The 21,027-nt window shown below is 38.4% G+C and overlaps 1 protein-coding gene across 4 annotated transcripts in view; it reads left to right on the top strand.

The window, feature by feature from the left end:
* The window catches only part of LOC132133354 (serine/threonine-protein kinase BRSK2-like), a 209,140-nt gene that overhangs the window by 131,044 nt on the left and 57,069 nt on the right, over positions 1 to 21,027 (top strand). For all 4 annotated transcript variants that reach the window (XM_059546140.1, XM_059546138.1, XM_059546141.1 and 1 more), the window contains exon 2: positions 4,788 to 4,882. In XM_059546140.1, coding sequence (XP_059402123.1) covers positions 4,788 to 4,882 — 95 coding nt within the window. The remainder of the gene's footprint in view (positions 1 to 4,787; positions 4,883 to 21,027) is intronic.

Genomic DNA, 21,027 nt, shown 5'->3' with positions numbered 1-21,027 from the left:
TTATTTTTCAAGACTTTCAAACAAGTCTTTGTCAAACCAACATTCAAAGTTTGTTTCCTGCCTTTAAATTACAATTGCAATAAATTCAAATTCATTCCTCAATGGCATAAAACTGCGGACTGCAATGACTCCATCTTGCAAACCCTTATTATTGTTATCTATCCTTAACTAGTACAGAGAACTGATACTACCACCCAGAGCACCCAAGCCATTTCATACTCCAAGACACATTTTCACATTATTTTCATTTCCAGAGTTAGAAGTCCTTAACATGATTCCTGCCTGAAGAGAACCTAGATATTTTGAATAAAATGCACAGTAGGTTCACAATTACAACTTGGTAAAATCTAATAAACCCCCTCCGATAGGAGAGTTAGCATTACAGTGAACACAAGATGATTGTTACTGATAATTGCCTTAACTTTCACAAGTCATGAGCCAGCAGATGTGAAGAAAAACTCTTTGCAAGTTTTGTGTGAATATACAGTATGAACAATAATAAAATTAGAGCTACAGAAAACGTATTCCAGTCCCTGAGGAGCAACAAAATGAAGTCTTGCATCTGGAGTCAGATATTTCTGAGAAAACAGAGGTCATTTTGGCAGTATGATCATAACATGAAGAGAACACTAAATAAGATGTTCAAGCTAGTATTAACAATTTTAACTAAACATTACTTCCCTACAAACATTGTATGTTATTAAACATTATTATTTCTGTTTCGCTACTTTAAAGGAATGCCTCACCTCAAAAATAAAAATGTACTGAAAATGTGCTCAACTTCAGGCCACCCAAGATGCAGATGCATGTTTCTTCATCAGATTTGTAGAAATGTAGCATTCCATCTCTTGCTCGCCAATGGATCCTCTGTAGTGAATGGGTGCCATCAGAATGAGAGTCCAAACAGCTGATAAAAACATCACAATATTCCACTAGTAATCCACATGACTCCAGTCCAGCAGTTAACGTCTTTTTTTGGAACTTAAGCTTGATGATATGTATGTTTTTTATTTATTTATTTTTTTTTTTCATTCAATAACGTGGTACCATAACAGTACTTCGTTTGTAAGAAGTGGCTCAAAAATTCACATTTGTTAAATAAAACAACAAAACATGCCATTCCTTTAATGTTCAGCAGCTCTTCAGACATTATGATATATTCACATATATATTAAGCATATCTCTGTAATATATGCTAAGGCATATAAAAACTCTTGGGTCAAGGTGAATATTGTGTTTTTGACCATTATTATGATGTTACTGTGGACAGGAGCTCTTTTAATTTTATTGATCAGGAAGGCACATAAGACTGAAATCGATACCGAGCGGGCGAGCGGCCGCCCCATCATCAGTTATACGCTGAGACTCCACCAAGTGTTCTTGGATTCTTATCAGAGCAGATAAAGCGCACGTGAAGGGTTTCGCCGAGCATTTTTCCCATCACATAGCTTTTTTTCTTCTTTTTGATAAGGCTATTTCTTCCGCCCTTGGACTTAATGCGCTCTATCTTCGTGATAATGTCATGCGGTATGACGCCTGACTGTGATGTGCTCCACGTATATATTTTGTGCTAATGTCTTTGTGTATTATCATAGCTCGCTGGAATAGGTCACAGCACTCAAAGTGCATGCAACTCTTTTCCTCTGATGTCTCATAAACAGAGGGCTTTGATTATTAGAAAGGACATTTTGATTGATGCCTTTTCATTTTTGGGGTATTTTTATTTTCCTCGTAATGAGATTTTCTTTATTTATTTCTGATATTTGATGATTGGATCCATACTAATGGTTTAGCCCCCCCACACACAGACACTCTGTTGAGCCTTTTTTTTCTAGATCTGGTGTAGCTGATGTGGTTTATATATTTGGTCTATATAATTTTCACGGCGAACATTATTATATATTTGTAACGATAAAAGACTTCCCAGTCATCGGGAAGAAGGAGGCGGGAACCGGCGGACAATCAAAAACATTTTAATAACAAAATAAACACAAAACAGCGCACCAGCCCCTCACGGACGACTGGTGCGCATAAAATAAAAACCAAAACACAACTAAAAGCCCAGGCCTGGTCCTCTCTCGTCCTTCACTGTCGTCGCTCCAGTTTTATATCCTTCCATCTCCTCCATGGGCCTCGAGACCGGTGGGACGAACAGGTGTAGCTCATCTCCAATCACTCCACCGGCCTCGCTCCCATGTCCCTCGGCCCCGCCCCACTCGTCACATACCCCCATCGCCCCTCGCAGGCCGGGGGGTACTCCCGAGACTGCGCTCTACTCCCCCCCCCCCCTCCCTCCGGGGGGGCCGCTCCCGGGGACCTGCGGGAACCTGGGGGTAGGACAGACGAGGCGAGAGAAAAGGAGATGGAAGGAGGAGCGACAGAGACGAGAGAGGGGAGAGAGGAAAAAAAAAAAAAAAAAAAAAATTCCGGTTCCCAGACGCACCGCTGCTCGGCCCTCCACCAGCTGGGTGATCTCCTCCGCGGTGCCTGGCGGTGGCACTGGACGGCCCTCGGCGGACGGCACGACACTCCTCCGCCGCCCGGTGGACGGCGACGGCTCCTCCGGTTTTGGGCAACCGGCAGGAGTCCCCCGTTCCCTGCTCCTCCCCGTTCCGGCGGAGGCAGCAGGCTCCGGCCACCTGGCGAACGGCGCCGACTCCTCCGCTCCCTCACGGACGGCAGCCGTCTCTCCACATCGTGGGCGGCCGGTAGCGAGCTCGCCCGTCCCCGGCAACTCGCTCCAGTCCACCGCCTCGAGCGTCCATGGCGGCACACTCCTCGCCAGCTCGATGGCACCGCGGATTCACCACAGCGGCGAGGGATCTTCAGCAGCGCGTCCCTCCTTCTCCCGGGTTTCGGCACCACTGTAACGATAAAAGACTTCCCAGTCATCGGGAAGAAGGAGGCGGGAACCGGCGGACAATCAAAAACATTTTAATAACAAAATAAACACAAAACAGCGCACCAGCCCCTCACGGACGACTGGTGCGCATAAAATAAAAACCAAAACACAACTAAAAGCCCAGGCCTGGTCCTCTCTCGTCCTTCACTGTCGTCGCTCCAGTTTTATATCCTTCCATCTCCTCCATGGGCCTCGAGACCGGTGGGACGAACAGGTGTAGTTCATCTCCAATCACTCCCCCGGCCTCGCTCCCATGTCCCTCGGCCCCGCCCCACTCGTCACAATATTATTCATTCATAAATATCATTAAGGAGTCGCACCAAATGACATTTTATAACCTGAATTAACTTTGCATTGTCCTAAAAGGTCAAATCTGATATATTTAAAGAGGCCTTATTGACCTTATTTTTGTGCAGGTTCCTGCAGTTTGGTTGAACCAAATGACTTTAAATTGCGAAAAAAAAAAAAAAAACATTTCAGTGCTTAAGTTTTTTTTTTTATATAATAATTGAAGATAAATGTTTTGTTTTATTTTTTTTTCTTAATGATGATAGCAGGACAGTTATATAAACCTGACAGTTGCACTTTTTATTTATTTTTTTCACATCAGAATTAATTTTCATTTAGAAAATAAAAACATGTTCATCAGAGTACATATGCATTTAATTCATTTTATGAATGAATTGCATTTTGTGTGTGTGTGTGTGTGTGTGTGTGTGTGTGTGTGTGTGTGTGTGTCTGTTTGTTACTGAGTACAATTTTTTTTTAGTTGCTGTTTTGCGTAATGTTTTTTTCCAATAAATATTAATCAAACATATTGGCAAACTACTTAGTTTTCTTATATGAAAATTTATGTTTCACTTATTGCTTCACATGAATAGCAGACAGAAAATCTTGAGCCGAATGATGATTTTTACTGTGAAATGTGCTATACGAATACATCTTTATAGTGTTTATAATATAATATAATGTTTTATATATATATATAAAATGAAAAGTCCAGTACCTTTAAAGGCATAAAATTAGTAATCATCATTCCATCTTCTCTTCAGCAGAGGACAGTTTTTCTCTCCATCTTAAGACTCTTCAAAAGCAGCCATTTTTCCACAGCTCATAAAGAGCCATCGAGTCAGATGAGAGCAGAGGGTCTTCATGAGTGTGTAGAGGGTCATCAGGGATGAGGGTTTGGTTGGCATGAGGTGGGGGTTTCTTACACTTTATCACACACCAAAACATTCACTGCTTCCTCTTTGAAAGCCACAGCATTTTCAAATTATGCTCCAGTCAGTTTTCCGATTAGGATATGAAACATTCATTATCTCGTCTCGCTTCCCTATCAACCTAACAATTCAAATTCTATCTGGTGCAGAGCAGCAAAAAACGTTGCTGAATCGTCTTTAGTTGCTTTCGTCTCGTTTGAAAACACTTGCTCGACAATCACAGAAGGACCCGAGGTGTTTACGCTAAAGATTTTTCTTTAGAAAGTCAAAGTTCAGAGAAGTGAAGGGGAAGCATGAACCGTTAAGCCTGTAAACATTTAGCACTTTGACTAACAAAAGTATTAACCATGTAGTGGATGTTTCTGGGAAATGATTTCCTTGAGCTGCTCGCGCACCATGAAACTCCACGTCACAAGTGATAAAGCAGAAAGGCCTTTAGGTAGCTGTTCACTGTCAGTTCCTCTCAGTTTTGCTTATCTGCTGTACCTGATGCTGTTTGTCTTGAGATACGAATGAAGCATCGCACAGATGCCGAGGGAAACATGCTTGCGTTTTGGTTTTGCGCACGTGATTAAATTGTGAGTGAATAAATTGCTCAGCCATGTTGATTAGACCAATAATTTTCTTTGCACCTTTTCTTTTTTCTTTTTTCTTTTTTTCTCCAGGTCTTGTAAAGCTCGGGGTCCACTGTGTCACATGTCAGAAAGTCGCCATAAAGATTGTAAACCGAGAAAAGCTCAGCGAATCCGTGTTAATGAAGGTAAGATTTCATTCTTTCCTTGGAAATGTCAGCTTTACACACAAGAAGTCTCCGGTTTTTCTTAAAGAGATAATTCAGTCCAGAATGAATATTCTGGATATTTATTCTTACGAAAAACTAGCTTTCTTCTGTGAAACCCAAAAGGAGGACTTTAGTAGAATGTTAGCTCTGCACTTTTCCATACAATCAAATCTAATGGTGACAAAGGGCTCTCAAGCTCCAAAAATGAGAAAAAGACCATTAAATTAATCTGTGTAACTCATACATATATATTTGAAATCTTCTGAATTTATATGATAGCTTTGTGTGGAAAAAAAGTTTCAAATGTAAGTTTGCTAATCACTGAAAATCCAATATCTTCAAAAAATATTTCTTCTTTGTTAAAGAAATAATTTAGTCCAAAATTTGTGAGAATTCTGAATATTTACTCTTATCGAACTCTTTATAACCTTCTTTTCTCTGTGAAACACAAAAGGAGAAATTTGGCAGAATGTTAACGCTGCCCTTTTCCATAAAAGTAGTAGTAACTAGTGCACTACATATTTAATATTCAGAAAAATATTCTGAAGTTATATGATGTAAAAAAGTTTTGTGTGAAAAATATTTAGTTTATGTTGTTATTCACTAAAAGTCTTCCTGTCAGCCGCAGCTCTCAACAGCTCTTTTTTGCATATATTGAAAAACATTTATTCTTTCTTAAAGAAATAATTAATCTAGAATGAAATTCTGAATATTTACTTTTACCAGAGTCTTTATTACTTACTTTCTTCTGTAAAACACAAAAGGAGAAATTTTGGAAAATGCAAATGCTGCCCTTTTCCATTCACTATAAGTCAGTGGAGACCAATTTCTCTCAAGCCCAAAAAATGACAAAACGCACCATGAAAAAAATCATTGTTGAATCATTTCTGCCTCTTTTTTTTTATCCCGAACTCATTCCAAAATAAAGATAAAACTAATGAATTAATGAATAAAACAGTGCCTACGACCGCATTTATTGCCTGTAAAACTATACTCTGGGTAATAGTTGGCCCATAATGATGTGCTCTGATAAAAGCAAAACTGGAGAAACTGGCGACGAAAGATCCTGTTTAAGGATAATTGTCTTTCAAGGGAAAATATGAGATGCTTGGTATTATTTGGAAACGGGGGCAAGCTTGTGGAATGCCTTAATATTAGAATATCCCCAAATACATATGCTTAAAATGTATACATTTGGGTGCAAACCTAGAGTAACTGTTTTCCTTTTTCTGTAACGGATATTAATGAGGAAGGGATTTGGCTGGGATGAGCGGCAATAAATAAACTCAGCAAGATTAGAGACCTTAAACACTGCTATTCTGTCAGATATTTGCAATATTTGCACATTTGAGGTTTGGCCAGGAGGCAGAGGCCCAAATTAAGATCTTGCTGAAAACAAGCAGCACCTGAGGCTCAGCGACTTATGGTTTTTGTAGGACTGCCAACACAATACACACCAGTTATGTTTTTATTACAATTAGTAAATGGATAAATACCATTTGTAGAATATATATTCAAAGTTAAAGACAGGTTAAAGAGATGGGTCTTTAATCTAGATTTAAACTTCAAGAGTGTGTCTGCCTCCCGAACAATGTTAGGTAGGTTATTCCAGAGTTTGGGCGCCAAATAGGAAAAGGATCTGCCGCCCGCAGTTGATTTTGATATTCTAGGTATTATCAAATTGCCTGAGTTTTGAGAACGTAGCGGACGTAGAGGATTATAATGTAAAAGGAGCTCATTCAAATACTGAGGTGCTAAACCATTCAGGGCTTTATAAGTAATAAGCAATATTTTAAAATCTATATGATGCTTGATAGGGAGCCAGTGCAGTGTTGACAGGACCGGGCTAATATGGTCATACTTCCTGGTTCTAGTAAGAACTCTTGCTGCTGCATTTTGGACTAGCTGTAGTTTGTTTACTAAGCGTGCAGAACAACCACCCAATAAAGCATTACAATAATCTAACCTTGAGGTCATAAATGCATGGATTAACATTTCTGCATTTGACATTGAGAGCATAGGCCGTAATTTAGATATATTTTTGAGATGGAAAAATGCAGTTTTACAAATGCTAGAAACGTGGCTTTCTAAGGAAAGATTGCGATCAAATAGCACACCTAGGTTCCTAACTGATGACGAAGAATTGACAGAGCAACCATCAAGTCTTAGTCAGTGTTCTAGGTTATTACAAGCGGAGTTTTTAGGTCCTATAATTAACACCTCTGTTTTTTCAGAATTTAGCAGTAAGAAATTACTCGTCATCCAGTTTTTATATCAACTATGCATTCTGTTAGGTTTTCAAATTGGTGTGTTTCACCGGGCCACGAAGAAATATAGAGCTGAGTATCATCAGCATAACAGTGAAAGCTAACACTGTGCTTCCTAACACTATATCTAGTAGTTCAATGTTCAAGCACAGCTCTCAGATCACGGCAGCCAATCAGAACCACAGAGCGAATAAGCCCCAAAATATGAGTCTCTTCCAGCACCAACACCGCCACATGAACTCCAGACGACCCGCCTGCACTTCACAGTTCAATGCAGTAATCATATGCTCCTCAGGTCTAAATAGTCTGTGTTTACATTATCATTTCTTCCACATTTCACATAAATAATGCATGCACCACCTCGTCTGAACTTGAAGTTTAATGTGACTACAACAGATATCACTACTTCCAGGCGTTGTTTTCACGTAATTACTCTGGTATAAGGGAAAAGTCGATTTGAACAGCCACCAATTTATCTCCACATGGGTTTGAGAGATGAGGGGGTGGATTGTCAGGGTTATTTTGGACAGCGGCCTTCGTTTCTGAGCTTGTGTGTGTATGTGTGTGATTTTGGTGTGCTGTCTAACTCTTGGCTTTGACATTCTCATTGTGGTCGTCCTGTCACAGAGATTAATATGGGCTATCCCAGCACCTGTCTCTCCTCTCATGCCTGCGCCTCCAGACCAGCATTTCAAATGTCACCTTTTTAAATGCAAATGTTGCATTCTCTGTTTCTGTCCCGGCACCTCGGTCCACTGGGAATGAGATTCTCACAGTCATTCTCTGGGGTGTCCGCACCTCTGGTTTGATATAGAGGACAGAACCGCATGAAGTCCACACAAGCACACATGGCCAAATTCACAGCAGCTGTGTTAAAGGATTATAAGAAAGAGGATTAGATATAAAAAAAAGAAAAAGAAAAAAAAAGAAAAGCTGATGTTATGGAAGCTATGAGTTAGATAAGGATTTCAGTTTGGGTTTAAAGAAACAATTCATCCAAACATGACATTGTGTATTCATTTACTCGCTCTAAAGTTTTTTTTTGTTTTTTTTTACTCCGTTAATTGTGTTTTATCACACAAAGCTATCATATAGCTTAAGAAGACACCAAAGATTTAATGTAGACCAGTGTTATGATGCCATTTTTACATCCTTTGTGTTATTTTTATAACATTTATATACCATTGTAGTATATTTGTAGTTTTTATAAATATTAGTAGTAGTATTTATAAATATTTAGGACTAGATTTGTATATGTTCAGTTTTCCTTTTAATTTGTAAATTTTAAATTACTAAATAAGTTTTAGTAATTTTCGTAGCCTTTGTCATTTTTATTATTTATTTGTATTTCAGTTTTGGTTATTTTATTTATTTATTTTATTTTTATATTTATTTTATTTATTTATATACCATTTTAGTAATTATTCATATTTTGAATTAGAGTTTGTTTATGTTTTCAGTTTTCATTTACATTTTTGTTTTAGTAATTTTGCTAGCTTTTGTCATTATTTATTATTATTATTATTATTAAAGTTTTAGTTAAGTACTTCAACTTACACTTAATTCAGTTATTGCCAACGTAACATTGTTAATTGTTGTTTAAGTTTCAAGTTTATCTAATATAAATTTAATTAAATTATTTTTATTATTGTTTATTTTATTAATACCAAAACATTCTATTTATTTATTTTAGTTTTAATTAACAATAATAACACATGTTCCTCAATCCCTGCCAACTTTTATTGTATGGAAAAGAGCAACTTAGACATTCTGCTAAACTTCTCCTTATGTAATTCATTGACAAAAAAAAGTCACACAGTTTTGAAACAACATGAATTTAAAAAAAGTTATTCGAATTTATAAAAATTTATGGGATGAACTCTCATTTTTTTATTATTATTATTATTTATTTGTTCATTTATTTATTTAGTGACCAAGGATGCACTGACATTTAGTGTTTTTATGTTTGTATTAATTGTGACAGAACTGATTTTGAGGCAGCTTCACGTGTCTTTGCTTTGGCACAATTGAATAAATAAATTAATGCATTAAATAATTTAATAATAAAAATAACAACAACTATAATAATAATAATAACACAAAAGATGAACTGTGAGATGTCTTGCTCATGTGCTTCAAGTAAGGAGTGCTATTTTATATGGGGTATGGAGTTGCTGTCAATGTAGAGAGTTTCTCATCACTCGCTTACACTTACACTCATGTTGGCTCATGAGGCTTTGGAACAGAGCTTGTGTTTGACAGCGAGTGTGTAACTGATGGTCTCTGAGATTGAACATGAGTGTATTGTGAACGTGTGTGAATGCGAGTGGGATGTGGCGCCTTGTCGAGGCCTAAGGGAATATTTAACATTTACCTTGACTCATAGCTACGCATACACACACCATAGTCTGCAGAAAGCAGATAAGTCCCAGTGTGTGCGTGTGTGTGTGTGTGTGTGTGTGTGTGTGTGTGTGTGTGTGAGCGCACATATATAATATACATATGCTTTTCTTCATGTCAGTAGTTCAGTGTGTCTCTAAAAACTAGGGGTTCAATCTAGATTTCAGGCAAGTTTCAAAGTCAGCCACTCGGAATAGATTAACCCTTAGGGTACTAAGCCCTTTTTGGTCCGTTTTCTCTATTTTTACATTTCGGCTTATAAACCATATGTAATGATGATGGACCACCATGTATTTGGTATCGATGGATTCAGAAGACCCTAAGCTACCATAAGCATGCATGCAATATGTTTATAAAGGAAGTATGAGTGAAAAATTGTACAATAAACTAGAGAATTTCAAAACAAAAATGAGATTTTTGTCATTTATTACTGAAAATCCTACCTCACACAACAAAAGTGAAAAGTTTTTGACCCAAAAATATATTTTTCAAACCCTTTGCTTGACAGAAATGGGTTAATGTTCAATCAAATGTGTAAAGAACAATTCAATAATTAACTTTATTTACAAACAGTCCTAGGCGTTTTTTCATTTTTGGGACTAAGCCCTTTTTGGTCTGTTTTCTCTATTTTTACATTTCGGCTTATAAACCATATGTAATGATGATGGACCACCATGTATTTGGTATCGATGGATTCAGAAGACCCTAAGCTACCATAAGCATGCATGCAATGTGTTTATAAAGGAAGTATGAGTGAAAAATTGTACAATAAACTAGAGAATTTCAAAAACGAAAATTAGATTTTTTTTTGTCATTTATTACTGAAAAACACACAATATAGAACAGTTTTTGAAAAAAAAAATTTTTTTCAAACTCTTTGCTTGACAGAAATGTGTTATTGTTTAATAAAATGTGTAAAGAACAATTAAATAATTAACTTTTTTTACAAACAGTCCTAGGCATGCCAGTGAGCAAAGCAAGGCCAGGAGGTCTTGTTGTACACTTTGCTTGCCTTGCAGTGCTCACAGTACTTTCTGACATCTGCAGGCTTGTGTGCAGGGTTTGCTGGGTCCAAGGGACAATGGGTAGGGGTGTGCGGCGAGTTGTCCTGTCTGCATCCTGCATCAGAGCAAATACACAATCAAACTGGAAGCTTTTTTTGTGTCAAAATTCAATGTAGAAAAAATAACTCCTATAAACTCATGTAACCCTATGAAACTCCACTGTACACTAAAAACACATTTCACCTCTCTTGACCTGAGCAGTTTACTTAGTTGAGTAAGTCAGTCTATTGAAACAAATTGCACACCACTCTTGAACTGAGTTTACAGGGAAAGAGTAGTATGGTACACTAAAACAAATATTTCATGCCTCAATCGCTATCTGACTAAAAATCCAAAACATATACATACTCAAGATGTATGATATAATAAATTATAATGATAAAGAGGTTATTTGAAGTTACATACCAGTCCTCAAATGGATATTCCCCATCCTGGTAAAATACTTCGTCATCTGTGTAAAAGCTGTCTGCTCCAGATTTCCCCTCGTCACTTTCCAGTAATTGTTCCAGAGCTTGCTCTGCCCTAAATCTTTTACTGCTTGCAATTTTGATAAAACAATTCTGTAATAATGCTATATCTCTCTCGAATTTATCTCTTTGTGCTCGCTAATACTCCGATCGTTCTCTGTAACACTCCGATCGCTTTCTGCTTTCTCCACCTCATGCTGATTCTCCGATCGGTTATTGATTACACCTGGCTGGAGGTCGTTTTACTATAGTCCAGCCCAGCTTTTACAAGGCTACAGCAGAGCTACAGAGTCCTCTGAATGGCTAGAATAAATCATGGTAACCTTCCTCTGATTGGGTTAGAAAAATATTCCTCCCAGCGGTTTTTACATTGGTTGTTGCGTGTTGAATCTGCCTAACATAATAGTTTTCATTGGCCTGTTTACGCAGTGGTATTGCGCAATAAGGGAAGCGTGTTTAATATACAAACTGGATACCGCTGTTTTCAGTGGAATCTGAGGAAGACGGCAAAAAAAAACCGCATCTCTCTAGCATTAATAGTTTTTGAGATAACTACACATTTGTAAAAGTATGCCATTTTGGGCGGTACCGCCCAATCCGTCCCCAGAGGGTTAACATTAGCATATTGGGGGTTTAGAGGGATAAGAAACACAAACACACACACACTGGAGTGTGTTTGATCTGTGAGCTGTTTTTATTTATTTATTTATTAATCAAATGCTAGTGTACTGCATATCGCACAGTATAAACTGCATACTACATATTTTTTCGCACTGCATTATTTACATATACTACACTAAATATATTAGCACTTTCAAAAATTGCAGGTAATACTGCATTGTGAATATATCCTCTGTATGTGTGTGTGTTTGGGAAGTGGGCGGCACAGCGAGTGGCTAGTCTGAACATCAGTGCTGTGATGATTGTGCTTCCTGTGAGCTCTGGGCCTGATTAAAGCTCATTATCCATGGTAACTCGCTCTCTCGCTCTTCTCCACTGACACAGCATCAAAGGGACACAGCTAACAGAAGAGAGAGGAAAAACAGGGTATAGATGGATACAGATAAGGAGACCAAGAGGAATGGAAAGAGGAATGCACTTATGTGTGCATATCTTCCACCACATATAAAGTGTATGAGTAAAAGTAACACTGTAACACTGGCTCTTATGTCATGTTGCATGCATTAATGTGAACACTTCCAGAACCACTCATGCTGTATAAATGGGTTTAATGAGAGTCACTCACTAGGCAATCATCATATTTTGGGGTCCTTGGGATTAAAAAACCCTTGGTGTAGCTCATGTGTTTCATCCGCCGATTCAGCTGATTGTAGTAGGAGTAGCAACACTACAGTATATTGTAACAAACAGAACAGAGAGTTCCAAGCAATTCAATTCGCTGTCAGTGCGAATGCACCTTTGTCGACACCTGGTTATAATTCAAGTGACTGAATCAAAATGAGGTGCAGCACTTCTTCTTATCCGGTTTGCAACACTGAACATTCAGCCCACTGAACTCTGTTATGATGCAGAATTATAGACCTCTCAGCTACTGATGTTGCATGTTGAATACTTGATTCGCTCCTAGAGCAGTCATACACTCGGTTCCGAAATTAATTATCCCCACAGAAAAAAGCTGAGACAGTTTTCCCTGTTGGGTTTGTAGATCAGTGCTGTGCACTCGAGAATCAAATAGCTATAGATTCCAGTGCTGCCTTTTTTCATCCACCCTAGTACAGCCTATCATGCTCTGAATGGGGTATTAGACGCCCTTTGCGAGGCATAAATCATCTCACAATCTGCACCGTCTCCCCTCGGCTTCAGCTGGTATTGATTTGAAGCGTCCAGTGACTAGCACTCAATATCCACTCTGATCTCAGAACAATTCCAGTTGGTACCAATTCAGGCGGCTTCTTGCGAAGGCTGTTGGTTTATTTCATTGTTCTGGCCAGGATGCCCTCAATGAAATATTGGAAGACTTCTGTTTTCATCTGTGTCACTTTAGGCTAAAAGGTTATGCCACTTACACAGTTAAGAAACCTTTGATGGAGCATCTGACGGATAGGAATAAGTAAAATTGTTTGGAGGGTAGAAGAAGCCAGATGATGATGGAATGCCACAGAATGGATTCCCAAAAGAAAAAGTGGACCTGTCGATATTCCCATCGTCTGTGTCAATGGTTGGAAAAATGTGTTTTGCATATTTTGCATGTCTCCTTAATCAAACACACCTGATTCATATCATCAGCTCATTGGAAGAGACTCCAAGACCTCAAATAGGTGTATCAGACAAAATTACAGTCAGGTGTTGGAGCAGGGTTGAACTGAACTGAACTATGCAGGTAGGTAGATCTCCAGGACAGGACTGGGCACCCCTGACCTATGCCAACATCGTGGGATGGAGGCTTACTTTTGGAAAACTTGTTGACATTTTTGGATTTGTAGTGGGTTTGCTGGGTCCTGAAGTAAAACCAGTTGGGAATTATTGGCGTAAACCAGGGGTAGCAACCTCTCTGCTAATGCAGCGTATGTAACAATAAGGCAAACAAAATCAGCATCTGATTGGTTGAAAGTTGTCAACTGATTGGTTGAACTTTAGCACAGTTTTCTGTGATTAATCACAATTGATTGCACCTAAAGATAAAGTTGGAATCATGAATGTCTACACATTGAATCCTCAGATTATTGTAGAATAAACGAAAAATATAGTATATTTAAATAATGTTGATTTAATTGCATTATTTTTACCAAGTATCCTATAAAAGGAAATAAAATGTAATTGTAGCCATCATTTATGCCTGGAGGGTTGGTGAGAGATGGGTTGTATAAGAATGGTGAATATCATAATTACAGGAAATGGAGAGAAAACAATAGTCTAGCCTCAGGAAATTAGAAAAAAGGAAGTTATATTAATTGCATTAAGTATTTTCAACACATTAAACAGTCCTTATTAATTTCAGAAATGAATCCATTATTTTTCCCAGCTCTAAAATAAGTGTATAAATACATGTGGATATAAAGTATTGATGCAATATTCTGAGATATTTATTCCTCATCTGACAGAAAGATGAGACGTGTAAAACACTTCCTGGGAGAGTAAGAAAATGCAAAAAGCATCAAATGGAGTAGGAATTGTAAGCTATTGAGAAGCAGAAATCTATGGCTTGATGGAGAGAACATGAAAAAGAAGAATTTTTCAAAAAAGCTCAGAAGAAAGAGTGGGAGTAGTTGATGAATTATGGTTGGCTGTAATCAGGTTATCCTGACACTGGGATGACAGTGCAAGCTTTCTCCCCCTCCGCCTTCATTTCGTTCCACACAGCTAAATGATTATAGATGCTCCCTACGCTTCTCCCAGAGCCACAGAAGTGTCTCCCTGCCTCGCTCCCTCCCTCCCCGCTACATCTCCTCCTCATAAAGACCTTAAGCACCCTCAAGTACTCCACGACTTCTTCACGGATCTTATTTGTACATTTGTCTTGTCTACCTCCACCCCCATCTTCCTGCTAATTTTTTTTATTTATTTTATTTTATTTTTTTATGAAATGTAAAACAAAAAATGCACTCTCTGTGCAACTTTTGAGCTTTAAATACATGGATAGTTGTTAGATAATGTTAAAAAAATACTATAAATATTAAAAAGCAATGATAAAATAATTAATTATTATTTAAAATAATGTATGTTGATTTTTTTTTTACATCTCCAACTGCAAACCATTTACTTTTATTATTATTATTATTATTTGTAATTAGAATTTAACATGGAGTATAGCATGTCACTGCCATGCCATCTCGGTTTTGTGTGTGTGGATATTTAATTATTTTATCAGTTGTTGCTAGTTACTTTGGGCTCAATACCTTTCTTATTACACATTTTTTTCTTAAGTCCATGATGTGACCTAACCAATTGACATGAATTCTAGCGAGTATGGATCGCTCCTTGCTGCACTAAATTGGGAATGGATTTTTGTTCCAAAAGGTTTTGCACTGCTTGAGATGTCAGAGACCAATGCAGTTCTGAACATCTGAAATTGCTGAATTACTGTGGGTATTTTTGAAGTTCAGATTACTTTGCAGCTGGTCATTCCAACACAGTAAAACGGCACTGGCATAAACTTTTCACTTTTTGCTTTACCTCTTTTTGGTCTTGGTGTGTAATTGTCTGTTGCCTCAACCCTATTTTTTCCAAATGAAACCTGTGTCGCTGTGTTTTTTCATGTACAGATACTTTACAAATACAGTTAAAAAACAAATTCTAAACAAAACAAAGAATTAAAACTTCCACCCACAACCAAGGTTATCTCAGTCCACGCTGGGTTATATTTCATGACATTCCATCTTTATCATGGCCTCATTTATGGCAAATGGTCCGTCTGGACCATCTTGGCGTTTGGCAGCTTGTGTTAATAAGCATGTTGAAGTGTTTTGCTTAACATCATTCCGACTGACCACCCTCAGGTTGGTGGTGGGTGTGAAATGTGGATTCTGCTGGTGAGAGCTAATGAGTGGTGACTGCTCCCTGCAGATTGAAAGGCCTAATTGCTCAATCATGCTCAAGTTCCAGTGTTGAACCGTGCTTGAATCCTGATATTTCGTAAGGGCTTGTGGCCAAAGCTGTCTTCCATATTAAATGTGTCAATAGGCACTTGTGCCAAGCGCTTTCCAAACAGGAAAGCCATTGACAGTCAAGTTGAGCCAGAAGGAAGCATGTAGCAACACCAATACAGATCGCTGAGGCTTTATTGACCAAGCATTTGGTCTCAAACTGCCAGAAGAACTCAATCCCAGACTGAAATTAATCTTTACCTCAAGCTTTCCAAGAAATAATAGGAGACTATTCAATTGGAGTTACTTTGTTAAAAAAAGAAATAACCTATGAGTTGTCACTAGGCTGTAGGCCTGGCCAAGTTATATTGATCAGTTCAGTCTCTAGAAGGCTTAACCTTGTCATTGACCTGCTGGCCAGCTGAGGCTATTAAGTTCTACAGAAATGAATGTGAACTTCATCCACTTCATTCAGAGGTCCATTTATTCTTGAATTTGCACAAGTAGTGCTTTCTCCTCTTTTTTTTTGGATGGCTGTTCATTCCTGATTTGAAGAGAAAGCTGTAAACATAGAGGCCGCAAATATTGCTATTATTTTCCTATAACATGTAATTTGATTTGAAATCAGATGTTGCAGTTACCTGACAGGGTCTGCACAAGTTTTTTTCACCCCTACTATCATTCATCAGCTTTCCAATTCATCTTATATTCAGTACAGTTGTCCCAATCGGGTTTGAAATCATCCAGATATGATGGTGCTGACCTCAAGCCAAATTTAGCCAAGGGCAGTAGATCTGTTCTGGTCCACCCCATTCAGCATTACCCATGTAAAGGATTCCCCGGATTTGACTTACGGTGCCTCTGTTGAACTGTGATAAAAAGTCTCAGAATGATAAATCATTCCCATTATTCTCCACACACTCACAGGGAAGGGGGCCATGTGGAATGAATCCTGATCTTTCTCTCCAGCACCACACATCGTAAACCATTAGTCTATTATGGACAAGGTTGTTAAAGGATACGTCCTTTAGCACCGACTAGTGCCTCGGTTCGGTCATAACTCAGCTGCTATGTGAGCTTACTTTGACAGCATGATGGAGTTGTCATTGCATGTCAGCTCGCTGATTGGGAGAGGGGCTTTTTCCAAAAGAGGTTGTTTCACCTTTGAGTGTGATTGAAGGAAGCAAGACTGTGTCCTTGGAGGGGTAAGACTGGGTATCCTGCAAGAACCGGGGTGGTCGTAGTGGAAAGACGATCAAAATATCTCTATGAATGAGATATAGACATCACATCTCTCCTTTTTCTGCAGTTAAGTCGAGCTGATCCAGGCATGGTGTTTTCAGATCGATCTTTGTTTCTGAGGTATTGATGATGCACCCTTGTTTAGATCTTGGGATTCACGGTAAAGGAGATGAGCACCGCTGAGATTAATTTGGATCCTGCCAATGTACTGTGGGGTACTGCTTTCGCTCTCAAAAAGTCAATCTGAGTGTAGTTTACCCTTGGTAAAAGCAGGGTAGAAATCAAATACAGAATGCTGTTATTGACTACCCATAGCCTTGTTAATCCCACATACAACATCTTAAAGTGCCTGCTCTGCTACAGATAACATCACTTACATGATGGACCTAGTTTTGACAAGCAGCTCTCAGTGAAGAAATGCTGTTTTGATTTGTTATGTATTTAAGGACTTTCTTGAAGCCTTTCCTATTTGAAGTAAACCTGGAGATGAGATCTGCTTTTCTCTTATATTGTGTTCTTTAGACTCTGATAGTTGATGCTCTTGTCTCAGCTGATTTCTGAACTGTACTTCTGTCATTTTCTCGCAGCATTAGTTTCCCCTGGCATAGTGTGCTTTAAATCAAGAGGAAAAAGATGAGTAGGCGGCATTCTGCTTTCTTGGACCGGAATCTGTAGATTATCCTAAAAAGGAGGCGTATCGGAATCCCTCAGTACTCCTGAAACATGGCAACAAATGTCACACAGCCGAGCTGATCCCCAAGCAGCGAGTTAATCATGAAAAACATAACAGCCTTCCGGCTGCTGGCTGCACAAATAAAGGGCGACACACAGCACACAGAAGAAAGTCAGACACAGGGGCCTCGTGTGTATTTGCATGACCTTGAGACAAACTGCTTGGGCAGGTAGCACTTCATCTTGCTTTGTGTTTGTCCCATTTGGTGTGGTTTTATGAATTCAGAATGTTATCCTTCTGTATCTGATCTTCAGGAAAAAAGAATCTAAGTACACTTTGCAGAAGGGCAAATTCACTCGAACTCTCAGAAGACAACTTCATTTTGCTACTGCGGTTCACCAGACACACGTTTGATTGACAGCTAAAATATTAAAGGTGCCATAGAATGCAAAATCACTTTTATAAGGTCTTGCTGCATTGTGTGTGAAGCATCATATTTTGTTTTCCAAAAGATCTTCTTGGGTCTTTGTAAGGCTTATGTTGATAAAGCTAACATTGTCTCTGGCTGATTTCTCTAATGCTGCCTTCATGTGATACCAGAAAGATCGTAAATAGGAATATGGTAGTTAAAAATTGCATTTGGAAGCAATGTGTAGTCAGTAACACGGTCACCATCAGCTAAACTATAACACCAGTATGCTCTGCCAGAGTTGCCAGGTTTTCACAACAAAGTCCCCCCCAATTGCTACTCAAAACTAGCCCAATCACGTTTTGGGGGGAAACCCCAAAATTGCAAAATTCGCATTCGGGTGGGGTACAATACACGTTTTGGTAGGATTCCCCTGGTAAACTTCGCATTTTATGGGCTTAATATTGCATTACTTGGCTTGCTTAAACCCGCAGGAAAACTACGGACTTGGCAACACTGACTGCTCCGCACTCGTCTGAAAAGGGAGGCAGGCTCATTTTCATTTAAAAGGGGGCAAACACAAATAACAGCGCGTTTGGGCTCATACCCTGAAAGTAGCAATTTCAACAAGCAATAAAAAGTTATCTGTGAAGTATTTTGAGATAAAACTTCATATACACACTCTGGGGACATCAGAGAACAATTTAAAATTTTGGATCAATGCAGTTCATGGCAACTTTAAGAAAGGCCATTCTTCTATTAATTGCCTTAAATAAAGAACCTCAACATACAAGGCTGACTTAAAATAACTACAAATTATTTTTTTAGAGAAAATATTGTTCATCCACCACTTGCTAATAAAAAGTGTGGCTCCAGGTCTGTTGTTGTGTGTATAGAAGTTGGCCATGATTTAAATATTATATTATCGACATTAAAAATGAATGGTTAAGGTTAATGTGGTTCAGATGACTCATCAAACTGTTCTATGCTTGTAACACAAGGCTTTTAGCCCAGTAGTACAATATACCAGGCCCCCTCCCATCCCTACACTTCCCCTCCAGTTATCTTTGTCACTGCTATGCAATGCTAAGAGCTGTGTTCACACTGCCATGGCTTCTGCTCACTGCAAAGAACATTCACACTCACATGTTGTGTTAATGAGGAACAGAGATGCGGTTAAGGACCAGGGCACCAACATAGCTCTCACCATCAGCACCACAGCTGGGGAATAGATGCACTCTGTCTTAACTCAGCCCAAATGTTTCCCCTTTGTGCTTTTCCAGGACTACACAACTTTCCAAAATCTGAAGCAGAATCAGAGAAAGAGTGATAAAATGGGCTCAGATCAAATGGCCAAATGCAACTTATAAATTCATGGCTGTAAGTCTGTCACTGCCTTTCTGATCTCATGGTACTTTAAGGGCTCTTGGTCTTGAAAGTGAGTGATAGAGCTCTGGGATTTCGTGATGAAGGGAATGAGTGAGGAGAGGTAAAACGACAGCACAACATCATGATACTATAGGTCCTGCAGAGCTTAGTTGCTGAACGTGGTTGCTGATTGTTTCATCATGTCTCACTCCACTTTTTCCTTTTTAGTTGCAGCAAGACTAGATATTCCTCCATTTTGAAGCTAGCAACATTTTATTTGACATGATGGCATGTCCATCTTGGGTGAATGAAATAGTTTATCATGTTCTGTTCTGCAAGGTCTTGATCAAACTTCTGCGCATCCTTGACACAGTCTTTTTTTTTATTTTCTTCATCAGTTCTTTATAATTCTTCTTTATTTTTCCATGTCAAAACTTTACAGTCATCAAAACATGCAATGTGAGTCACAACATAATGCTATTAGCAGAGCTAACACTGGTTAACAGCACAACATCTTTAACAAAAATGAAATATATTACTAAAAACTTACTTCTAATCCAGTAACTGACTTGTATTTGTCCCAGATATCACACACACGTCTGTAAGATATCTGTTAAAGATCTCTTCATCTGGAAAGCATCTGTTGTGTACAAGCATCTGATAGACGTCTTTCAGATGTCAGTTTTACATTCATTCTTAATTATATACATCTTAAAGACCACTTCTAAACGTCTATTTGACATCCTACACATAATGCAGATGAGCAAACACTCTTAAAAATATCTTGCGGACTTAAATGCAGATTAAAAATAGGATCAGGATAGTCTAGCTGATCCCCTGTCTTACCACCCGGAAATGTCCAAAACCTCTTTAAAACCAGCCAAAAGTTCAACCCGACCAAGAAAATAGCTAAGCGTGACACAACGCGACAATATTAATCCACAACGCAGTTGCATTATTGGAAAGGGAGCATTTTCATGTTTCTCCCAACCACTAGGGGAAGTGTATTAACATAATTTGTATTTACCACTTAATAATCTTTACAAGAATCACTGAGAACCCACATATTTTTGTTATGCAATTAAAGCATTTTGAATTAATTTGAAACAATTAATTTACCTTGGCTAAGTAATTACCCTAATTAACTAAAGAAGGAGCAAAGCTGCAGCATTAGAAACCGTATCCATGGGAATGCCTTTGAGCAAAGACAAAATTAGCCATAGTTGAAGCTGATTGTTATTGCATAAGTACTGGCTTAATTCTTCCCATGTAAACAAATTAGAAGGATTCAGGACTAATGTGAAAAAAGTTAGCATCCAATGCACCATGGAAAAATTATGTCAAACTCAGAGCTCACATGTCAGTTGAAACACCCTATATAATTAGAGGCTTTTCTCAGTGTAATGTCAAGCCATCTTATTAATTCAACATTTAATTTGTTGGAGCACTATCACTGTTTTGTCCCTGTGGTTCTGTGTCTGAGCAAGGCGCATTTTGTAGTTTGTACAGCAGCAGCATTTGACCTCGTTAAGATAATTAGGATACCTTCCTTTTATGTCATACTTAAAGCATAGTTTCCACTTATGGCTTGTTATTTATTTTAGCAATGTTGAAAAAAAAACTGCATCAGAATACTTAAATGGTAAATTTTTCTGATAAATCATAGAAAAACCCTCAAATTCACTCAGAA

The sequence above is a fragment of the Carassius carassius genome, chromosome 50 (assembly GCF_963082965.1).
Source record: "Carassius carassius chromosome 50, fCarCar2.1, whole genome shotgun sequence".
In the NCBI taxonomy this organism is placed as follows: Eukaryota; Metazoa; Chordata; class Actinopteri; order Cypriniformes; family Cyprinidae; genus Carassius; species Carassius carassius.
The sequence above is the reverse complement of the archived record's forward strand: the minus strand, read 5'-3'. Positions and strand labels throughout refer to the sequence as shown.